This window comes from Brachycentrus maculatus, unplaced genomic scaffold (genome assembly GCF_059751285.1).
Source record: "Brachycentrus maculatus isolate JH-2025_06_01 unplaced genomic scaffold, ASM5975128v1 h1tg000226l, whole genome shotgun sequence".
Lineage (NCBI taxonomy): Eukaryota > Metazoa > Arthropoda > Insecta > Trichoptera > Brachycentridae > Brachycentrus > Brachycentrus maculatus.
The window spans coordinates 272,321-283,776 of record NW_028280977.1 but is presented as its reverse complement, the minus strand read 5'-3'; the positions used below and the strand labels follow the sequence as shown (position 1 = coordinate 283,776).

The 11,456-nt window shown below is 31.7% G+C and overlaps 1 protein-coding gene across 1 annotated transcript in view; it reads left to right on the top strand.

Moving 5' to 3' along the window:
• The first annotated feature begins 532 nt into the window (after positions 1-532).
• The window catches only part of LOC148306766 (serine proteinase stubble-like), a 178,174-nt gene continuing 167,250 nt past the window's right edge, over positions 533-11,456 (top strand). The window contains exon 1 of the mRNA XM_088264385.1: positions 533-860. Within this exon, the coding sequence (XP_088120511.1) occupies positions 842-860 (19 nt within the window). The 5' untranslated portion in view covers positions 533-841. The remainder of the gene's footprint in view (positions 861-11,456) is intronic.

The window sequence follows — 11,456 nt, the reverse complement described above, 5'->3', positions numbered from 1 at the left end:
AAGACAGACGTATAATATAACAAGTAACAAGCTGTAAAAGAATTAATATGTTTAAAAACACAATTTATTCAACGACAAAAAAGCTGTATATTAACCTTATATATGTTCAAGAAATAAAATAAAAATTAAATATTGGCCTGTCTTTAAGCACAAGAGCTTAGACTTTTATTTACACAGAGAAATTAGTAGAAGATATTTGATGAGTAAAAGTCTAGTAAATAAATTAAATTTCAATATTCCTTATAACAATATTAAAGAAATTAAAAATACATAAATCGCTATTACTTGTGTGTTACATTTTCTTAGATAGCAATAAATCTAATAAGATTCTTTAGTTCATATAAATTGAAAGTAAGGTCGTGAGTAAGTGATGTCCAATAAGCTTCCACCATAAAAGTGAAAGAGTGGTCTTTCTTGGGACCTTTTCCCGTTATCCGTTGCTTAGTCCGAGTAGCGGCCCTGGCCGGGCGGCTCTAGAGGAGGGCGGGAGGGAAGCCAGCCGCAGCCTCTCGGCTCCGATCAGATGGTTGACAGCACACACGCGACTGCTGAGGAAATCAGTCAGGCCGCTGCCGTCTCTCAGGGTGGTCGTATCGCGCCGGTCTGCATCTCCGAGACGCACGTGCACTTCTTTCTCCCGCGTACGTAAATATCGCGAGTGGCAGTACGAATGAAAATATTTTTTCCATGTTGAGTGAATTGGTTGAAAATTGTGTTTGATTTTGCGGTGTAAAGGAATTTGGTTGCCGGTGGATTGGGTTGTTTTTTGGCCCCAAATCTCGGCGGAAAGGAGAAGTGTTTGTATTTTTGGTCGTTAGGCCATGGGGTTATCGCCATTCTCATGCGAATCCGTATAAAAGGTAAGGTTTTTAAATAAAAAATAAAAATTTAAATGCTTTATTTAAAAAATCATATAGGTATATGCCGAAATAAATAGTAATACTTTCAAATACCGACAAATAATTCATGCATAATATTTTTTTAAATAAATAAAAAAAGTAAAAAGAAAATAGTCTATCATTAAAAAAAAATCATACTACTGGCATACTCGTACATATGTCAAATTAATTAAAAATATTAATCATTATGCACCTATATGCAAAACAGTTGCATTGATTACTTGTGTTACACTTAAAAATAAAACTTTTAAGAGTTTATTAATGTAAACAGGGTTAGTTTTGAGAACTACAGGTGTTCTCAAATACATGTGAAAATGCGAACTATTAGTATTTTGAAAATATTTGTATTTTCACCTGTCGACGAGAACACCTGTAGTTCTCAAAATTAGTACAGTTTACATTGATAAACTCAAAAATGTTCTTGTATAAGTGGTTCATTCTTATAATTAGATTCTTATCTCGTTCAAATACTGTGCTGTATTGAGAAAAAAATAATCCATGGAAACATTTAAATAGTAAGAAAAACTTAGTTAATTATTCTCGGTGAGTAATTAGATTTTAGTTGTGTAGATACGTAAAGTGATGATTATCTGATATATAAAGATGTAGGCAGAGATATACTCGTAGAAGAATTCTGTGATCTGTCTTCTTACTTCAGGCTTCCGCGTGTTGTTAATGTAAATAATCTATTTCCTGCCGCTGCGTTTCGGATTGCCAATTACGACAAATAATAATATTGCTACGACTCTAGTATCGTGACAACATTTTATTGTTTCAAGTTACCGCTATTTTTTCGGCAACGAAAGAATGAAATATTACAGAAATGTGGTGAAGAAAACGGTAGTATATGAATACTGCTCGCTTAGATTGTTTTAATATTATCCCTAGATTACGGGACATTCGTAAAATTTACGACGGCCATTCAATCTGCAGGGAGCATCAAGGCAAAACATGTAAAGAATGTAATGACAACTAACATGAATCTGAATTTTAAACCGATGTTTTATGTTCTTATTTTATATGCTAAAGTTCTCAAATAACATGATGCACGTTTTTGGTAAAATGTGAGTTTTTTTTATCGTCGTACATTTTATGATGATCCCATATTAAGGTTCATTGAAAAAATAGGTTAAAATCTATGATTAAAAAGGCGTTTTATTTGTAGAATGCAAAATATTGTTATCCGAACTGCAGCATAAAAAATACGGGATCGAAAATAGATAGTTTTAGAGAAAAGTAGTTTATATTTTCACCTATTGATGAGAACGTCTGTAGATCTCGAAACTAGTCGCATTTACATTAATAAACTCAAAAATGGTCTTAAATGTTACAAGCGTATTATTTTTATGTTAAAATTGTTAGGTTATTCCACAAAGTTATTGCCAAATCAATTAATTATATAGAAAATAAACTTTAAATATATGTTCCCAAATAATTACATTAATAAATTAAATGTACGAGTTTGTGTATGTATGTATGTTATTAATTGAATCTCTTTAATTTCACTTAATTTTTCTTAATCTTTTATTTTATTTTCTATTTTTTTAATTTTATCCAATCTGACTTAATTTAAATAAAATGTGAACATTCTTTCATTATTTAGACAATATTTTTTTGTGAAAAAATTGGTAAATTTACTATGATTTGTATTGAATATGATTGCCAATTTTCAATACTTTTTGTTAAAATTCTTTATTATTTATTAAAAATATGTTTTGTAACGACAAAACAAAATGAGTTTCAACTCAATTAAGTTAAATGCTAAAAATAACAATCTATTTGATATACTTATATTTTATAAGTTTGTTATTTTGCGGTGGATTTTCTGCGTATAATGTTGAAAATCTTCACGTCAGTGAGTCGTCTCTAATCGCCTGATATTCTAGTATACATACAATTAGTGACTACTGAAAAATGGTGCTGAATATTCCTCAAGGATGTAATACTCGAGAGTATTATTAGCATAGTAGCTAAAGGATGTAGTTTTATTAGCATAGTGGTAGATACGCGTGTGGAGACATCCGTTAAATCCTGATAAACAACATTGGGACTTGTCGATGTTCAGAGGCATCCCGTCTTGGCGCCATAATCACATTCCTCATATATACTGCATTAATGCATCACCTACACCTCGCTTGGTACTAACACCCTATCCAAGAAAACCAGCATAAATATAACGAGGACATATCGCTCACTCCTTTCAACAACGTCATATATCAAAAATCGTCAATATTCCGTTATGCATATTTTCGGAATGCCCAGAAAATGAACTATACCCAAGCAAAAGCGACATATTTTAAACTTAATATTAACCCGCTACAGGGCAGAAAGTGTTGTTTTTACATTTTGAAGAAAAGGTATTAATTCAATTATTTTTTTAAATAAACTAAATATTTTTCAAATGGAGAAAAAATATTCAGGTTTTACCTAAAAAGATCTGTTGCACAGCAAAATGTTCAATAAGTGGCTTGATATTTATTTTTAATGCAGTTTATTATATTTTCAAACTTTAAAAACGATCTCCTGAAAAATTAAGTTTTTTGATATATGAAGTTGTTGAAAGGAGTGAGCGATATGTACAATCATAATCATGAAATTTCTGCTATCCTATGATTCTTTTGTTACTTAAAGACATTAAATTCATGTAAAAATGTACTTACTACTTCCACTACCATCACGCCGTTTCTACGCAGGTGTAGGCAGAGAGGATAGAATGCCACACCTCTCTGTCTTTACAAACAATCTTCGCCTCTCCCACATTCATACATTTTTTATACATACCCACCAATCATTCCGACTCATAACCTGACCAATTTTAAGTATTTGAATTACTTGATCGTGCCAAATATATTCAACTGAATATATTCGCATCATAAATTTGTTTTAATGTTCTTTAGCCCTCATCCGTTTTACATGTCCGAACCATCTCAACACACCATTTTTATTTACTAAGTAGTTTTTAGACCCTACTTATATTTGTCTTATCGACACCTAAAACTAGGTGTGTCTCGAAAAAAACATTTATTTATTTTTAACTCAAAAAAATTTGGTTGAATCAAATAGCTATTTATAAATTCATGTATACATTGATTAATAGCCCCAAATACCTGAAAAATAAATGCTTGATTAGATACGCAAATAACACCAAGTCAATAATGTCAATAATACAATATAATTTTTGCCGGAAGGTAAACGAATAACGATTCAAATCCTACTTTTTAATCGGAGTGTGTAAACACACGGCTTACTTTCGGTGGTTATTATAAAAGGCGGAAAAATATATTGTATCGTTCAAAGTAAATTATACAGTTCGATGATTGATAGAGAAAATCGAAACACGAATTTGGTTTTTAATATAGCGACAATTTGAAAATGCTTTCACAAGGGAAATTTGCTCTAAGTAGAGTAAAAGTGCGAGTAATATTGAAAATATGAAGACAATAAATATTGAATTATTCGTATCATATTCTTTTGATATCGGTAGGTATTAACTTTTTTTTTGTATTGTCAGCAGATCGTATTTATTTAAGGCTTACAAGGAAATTAAAATAACATTAAGTACATTTAAGAGCACGATTTTCAGAGGCTTTAAAAACATTTTTTTTTGTATAATGTAAAATTACTAATATAAGAGTTTCTGCTTAGTAAAAATCTTTCTTTTTAGTAAAGAGTTTCTGCTTAGTAAAAAACATACTAATATAAGAGTTTCTGCTTACTAAAAAGCTTCTTTACATCTCACCAATAGATGTCTCTAGTGAAGTTCTAGTGATTCAAGAACAAGGTTTACAAATTGGTTCATATATATATATAGAACTTCCAAGAATTTGAGTGACGTGGTTGTCAATAATCGGTAGAATTGGTGAATGTTGCACGTGTGCAAAGTGATCACTTAAACCAGCCTATGACGGTCGTCAGCCCCGTAAATGCCCAGACTTCCATATTCTTCTTCATCTTTGATGAGATGTCAAAAATAATATGAAAATAACTCCTGTAATTGGAGATAATCCAGGTTTTGTGAACAAGTATTTGGACACACTCAAAATGTTGTAAGTAAAATTATTTGTTTCATATTTACCCTCACTAGCATCAGAAGTGCAGATCAACTTGCTTTCATTAAATTAACTGTCAAATAACCCACACATATTAAATACAGTATCTTATGCACCATTAATTAAGGATAAGGATCAAAAGATGGAAAATGTAATTTTTCTAAACCTTAAATCTAAATATCAAGTATATGAGTACGTAACACGTAAATTATTGAAAAAGAAGGATTTTATCAAAATAAATACATATTTTACATATTATTTCGAGAAATAATATATCAATATGATCCAGAAAGTTAATGCTTTCAATATTCAAAACAAAATATTTTACAAGTTGATATAGATCGATATTTCGAAATGATTTTTGTTACAGTATATTTTTTTAATTTAATTTTTGCATTGATACATATCATTATGTAAAGCAGAAAAACAGTATTTCTTGTATTCATAATTAAATTAACAACCCTACCTTTGGGTTATTATCTGTAGAATTTTTTTCCTTCAGAAATATGAAAACAGTTTTTTTTTGCCATAAAAGATGCTTTTAGGACGGAACTGATGTACTTTTTCGCTAGCGTGTTCCCTCTCTCTGTCTCGCATTTAATATTTTTAGCACAGGGTTAGCGCAAAAACGACGCGTATCACGTGCGTTAGTATGTGTAGGGCGGTTAATTAATGTACTTTTATGCAAGTAACTACAGACAAAAATAAAAATGTTTCGATTATCCAGGAAATTCACCTTCCATCAAATTCACTGTATTTTAAAACGTAATTTGCATATGATTAATCAAAAGCAATTTTCATAATCTTAAGCGTATATCCTTTGCTTTGTTATAATATAACAAGAACAAAAGTTTGCATAAAATTTTCAACAAAGGATGGTTAATACAGAGACTGTGCGTTGAACCTCAAATACAAAGTATGAATCATACATTATAATCAATAGTAATTACTCATGGCTGTTGTTGTAGCTGGTTATAGCGTGAGACATCCATCAGCTTATTCGTTTGGAATGCACAACATTTCTAGATATCAATAAAGCCATATAATATATTGATTTTTGTACATATAAATATATGGAGTTTGCATTCTACCCTGTAAGGAAAGCGTAATCAGTGCAGTTAAGTAGTGGTGTGATGTGACTGAATAAAGAGATTCAATAAGTTAGTCTATCGCGTTTAGTATTTTTTTTACTGGATCAATGACATTCGTGCAAGAAAAATCCTGATCACCTGTATCGTACCTGTCGATTTTATTTATTATTTATTAAAATACAGTAGTCCTGTGGTACTCCGTTAAAAAAATGGAACAGTCGTATGCCTTCAATATGCCAACGCCATTTGAAATGACGATCACTCGTTTTCTTGAACGATATTTAAGACAATGTGATTTTTGAGTGTTTTTTTAAATCAGAATATTTAATAAATTTTGTAGTGCATATTTACTTAACGTTATCGGTAAATATATGAAGTAAGACCTAGATTATTGTAACAAAAATGATTCATTCACCAAGTTATATAAAAGTTTTACTTGGTAAATACCACTATTTATTTAAATCTATTGAGACACGTTTTTCAATGCATTCCTGATTTCATCATTTTCAAACACCGCATTGAGGACACAGGAAAATATAGAAACAAGTGCAACAATAGATTTTAAGAAATGCTTTTTTTTCAAGTAAAACTTAAATTAAAAATAGATAAATATTACCACAAAGTAACCGCCGAATCGATTAATAAAAACATATAAATTATCGTTTTGAAAATGGATCATGCAACAAATTACTCTAATGAGATGGAAAAAAACAAGCATAAGGATATATTAAAAGTGACAGATGACAACGGATGACATTAGATGGATGCGTTTGGTTGGAGAGATGAGTATTTTCGATGGGTTAAAAATTAATCGCAAAACAGTTTTTAGAGAGCGTAAAAACTACTAAATACAATTTAAAAAAATCAATTAACGGTGGTATTTGGAGATCGAATTCATTGTTTCGAAAATTTCCAACGGAGCGCGTAGTGTAACGGCGAGTGATACCTTATCAATTCGTGTTCAATACCCGGAATAACTTCGCACGAATACTGTTAGAGATTTCAAAGAGTTTGAACAGAATGTATTGTAAATTATTCGATAGGAAACTCGAGATATTATCAGGAACTGCGCGCGGACACAATCTAGCAACTCCTGCATAACCTGCCTGCGTTATCTAATCGATAAGGCTGTAACGCGTTGAAGCTGTACAGCTTTCAAAACAACTATACTACTAATATCTTAAGAACAAAAGGGAATATAAATTCATTTTGCATAATAAAACGTCAGGTGGGTAGTTTTTACTTTCTGTAAGTACTTAATCATAACTGAATAATAACTATTTGTCTTTTTTACTGGCAATCTTTATTGCCTGAATTCGTGTTGCATACTTATCAGCCAAAGAACCAAATATCCAGATATTTTTTTTTCTTGAGAGCCAAATCTGTTTGCGATTCTAATAAAAATATAATAAAACCCTTATCCGTACCCGAATGGTGCATAGGGCACCGTGTCATATCAACGCAGTGTTATCTTGATCGTTTACACATGAAGGAAAGGTGATCAGTCCTCCGCTTCAGTCCATGATAACATTGAATAAATATTACAGTGAAAAAATCACTTATATTTATTTTACCCCCCTTGGGAATCAAACCCGGGACCTCCAGAACGGTAGCCGAGCGTGCTGACCATTACACTACGGAGGCGGACTAGTATCGTTTGCGATTCTAGTACACCTTAATAATAATTATAGACCTTTATTAAATTAGGAGATATTACACATATTAAGGATTTTATTCATCGATAAAAAATCTTTCGATAGTTAAGTATCTAAAAGAACACTACTTATTAAAAATAATGTCGTTGCATTTCCTTTGAAAATTTTATCAAGTCAGGATTGTATGTTTATTTTATGGATATTTTTGGCACGTTTCCAGGTTCTCGACAGTAAGACGATTTCTTAGTTTGGTTTTAATAAGGTTATCGCCCCAAAAAGATTGTTCGGATGAATACGTAGAGTCGAACAGCCTTCCTGCACTTAAAAGCTGCTGCACTTAAAAGGTTTAAGAGGAGGTCAAAGTCTACGGAGCCACACTTTGCAGACCAATGGTCTAAATTGTCATAAATTTTAGATTTTCTTCACGTAAGGTTTTATTAAATCACGTGGTTGCTGGATCTCCGAAGTGAGTTGAACTGTAAATTTTTATTATTTTCCTTAATATTTAGAATGTTTTAAAACCCTTTATCATGTTTTTTTCCCTATTATCTAAAATTTAAATTTTAGATGGTTTAGGTGGTTTTCTATTCTCTTTGCCTACCCCTGCGGGGAAGCGTGATAGTTAGTTGAAATAATGCTCCTATTTCTTTTTATAGAACAAATTATTGTTCCTCGTGACTTGATGTTTGTCCTTTTATAATTACTTTTTCTTGGTACATAAAATTTGGGTTCAATTTTTCATGAGTAGTAGTGATGGTTTAATCTTGTATTCGCGTGCGTATCGGATTACTAATCCACTAATCGGCCGTTCCTAAAGTTAGTGCAGAATCGTTATTATGAATAGAGAGTAAAGAATGAGAACATGTGTCAATTTGCTGCACTTTCATTACAAAATGGCCACCATTTATTTGAAAAGGAAGACAGACCACTTATAATTGAAGAGTTTGAGAATAAGAAAAAGTAAATCGAACTTAGAAATGTTTTTAATGGCTTCCAGTTCCGACAAACCAAATAGGTATATAATTTCAACGTATAGATGCGTAATTTTCCCATAAAAATGACTGCCGTTAAATTTAAACTGTTCATCATTATTTGTATACTAAGACATGAATTCACTTGTTTTGATTATAAAAAAATGCTCATTTGACTAAAAATGTAATTAGGATATGTATTTAATTGTTGTTTATTTGTAAAATATAAAAGCTCATAATCTTAATTTGAAATTTAATAAAATCGATTATATTGCATTCAATGAATATATTTTTTGCAAACAATGCACATTAATAATAATAATAATTTTGGATGATTTATATAGCGCCATTTTCGTAAAAAAACTACCTCAAGGGCGCTTATACAGGTATGGATTATGATATGAAAATGATAATGAGAGAAAATAAAAAAAAATATATAAGTGAAAAATGACGTCGGCTGAGTCTGAAGGCAGGAAAGTGGAGCCGCCGTATTGTTGCGCTTTCTTCTCGGTCTTCTTAGGCTGGAGCATGGCCAAAATGTTGGACAGGACGCCTCACTGTGTAATGGTAATGCCGGAGAGCAGCTTGTTAAGGTCCCGTCATTGTGGATATTCAACTGCAGATGGCGGAGGTAATGCTGGTCTTCTTGTTGTCACTGGAGGCATAGATGGCCATTTCCAACACCTTGGCAGCTAGGTACTCCATGAGGGTAATATTAATGTAATTAAAAGTAATAATGAAAATGACGGTTTTTGTTCCATGAAATCTATTTGATTCATATTTTCTGTTTATTTCTTTAAATAGACAGAATGAAAAATGGAGGGTTAAATAAAAATGCAGGAAAATTTTTCATTCGTGTCGGATCATATTTATATTTTAATGTTGATGAATTATTTTTTTGGGAATGAGTTACTATCACAAAAAGCTTCATTAAAAGCTTTACTTAACACCAATAAAACGACGACCTATTTATTTTTACGAGAAAATGAGTCATAATGATACCCAATTCCACGTGGTATCACTAAAACACATTCCTTACCTATAAGGTAATGAATGTGTTTTAGTGTTTTCATGCTTTCTTTGTTTGATATTGACTTTTAATCACACGAAAATTGCAAAATACAAATTGCAAACGGTTCGTAGCTAGATGCGCTGTAAGTAAAAAGGATGAAGAGAATCTTTTTCTTTATGTCAAAATTTTATCACATTACGCGGCTGATCGTTTTTTACGAAAGAGTTTTTTGGAGTTGGCAAAAGAAGGATGAAAGCAGACTGAATGCAGTTGAAATGCGATCCCTCAGACGAATGTGTGGCAAAACGATGTTTGATAGATGTTCGAATGATGAAATAAGGAAAGAATGTAAGGCTGAGATAAGCATTATCGATAAAATTAAGAAAGGTGTGTTGAGATGGTTTGGATATGTGGAGCGTATGAGTGAAGAAAGAACGGTTAAACAAATTTATGAGGCGAATGTAGTTGGAAAAAGAAGCAGAAGACGACCGAGGAAAACTTGGCACAATCAGGTATGTCAAATACTTTAAAGCGGCCGGGTCAGGAGTCGTAATAATCGTCGGGTATGTATGAGGAGATGCATGAATGTAGAAGAGGCTAAGAATGTTTGCAAAGACAGAGTGGTGTGGCGTTCGATTCTCTCTGCCTACCCCTGCGGGGAAGCGGCGTTATGGTTAGTTAGTTAGTTAGAGTTTTTTGGAACTGATTGACGGCTAGTGTAATATGACAGTCTTTGTGTTATTTGTTAGGCTCAATTAATCTGAGAGCTTTTTTTTAAAATCAAATTAATATGAGCACGTAACCTTTATATTAGGTCTAGTACCTAACTTTACTCGGAACAAATCATCGAAACAAGTTTATACAAATTAACACTGTCACTCTCTGTCTATTTTGAAATACATATTGTAAACTGTCAAACAAACCTGTTTTTAATTTAAAAACGTCACACATACTTGACTTGTACATTTTTTCACTGTCGGCTGAATGGTCGTATTTCATACAAACGACAAGTACAAAATTGTTGATGGACTTAATGCTTTTGAATTATAAATTGATGATTTTTCTTGACCCAATCTTTATCTAAATATCAAAGTAGATATTATGGTTACGGTTAAAAATATATTACATATTTTAAGGTTTTACTTCGAAATATAATCTACTACCTGTCATTAATTTGACCTTACTAACGAAGTCAATTACTCATAAATCTTTCATATGCGAGTTCTTGGTAGTATCTATGGTTGAGTTGAGTAATTTTTTTATCAAGCAGACATCCTTATATAAATATATATATATATATATATATATATATATATATATATATATATATATATATATAAATTATGATGTATGGAATGAAGCATGGAGTTGGCAAAAAAAGGTTAAAAGTATTCTGAATGCAGTTGAAACACAATCACTCAATATGTGAGGTTAAACGATATTTGAAAGATGTCCGAATAGTGAAATAAGAAAAGAATGTAAGGCTGCGATAAGCATTATCGATAAAATTAAGAAAGGCTTGAATAGAGGATTGGACATATGGAATGAATTAGTGAGGTAAGAACGGTAAAACAAATATATTAGGTGAATATTGTTGAAATAGAAGTAGATGAACTATGAGAAAAACTTGTCAGGAGTCGGAATAATCGGTGGGTATGTATGAAGAGTTGCATGAATGTAAACAGGGGCGAAGAATGATTGCAAAAACTACGATCTATTCTGCTTGCCTACCCCTGCGTTGAAGCGGCGTTAAGGTTGGATAGTTAAATGTTTCAATGC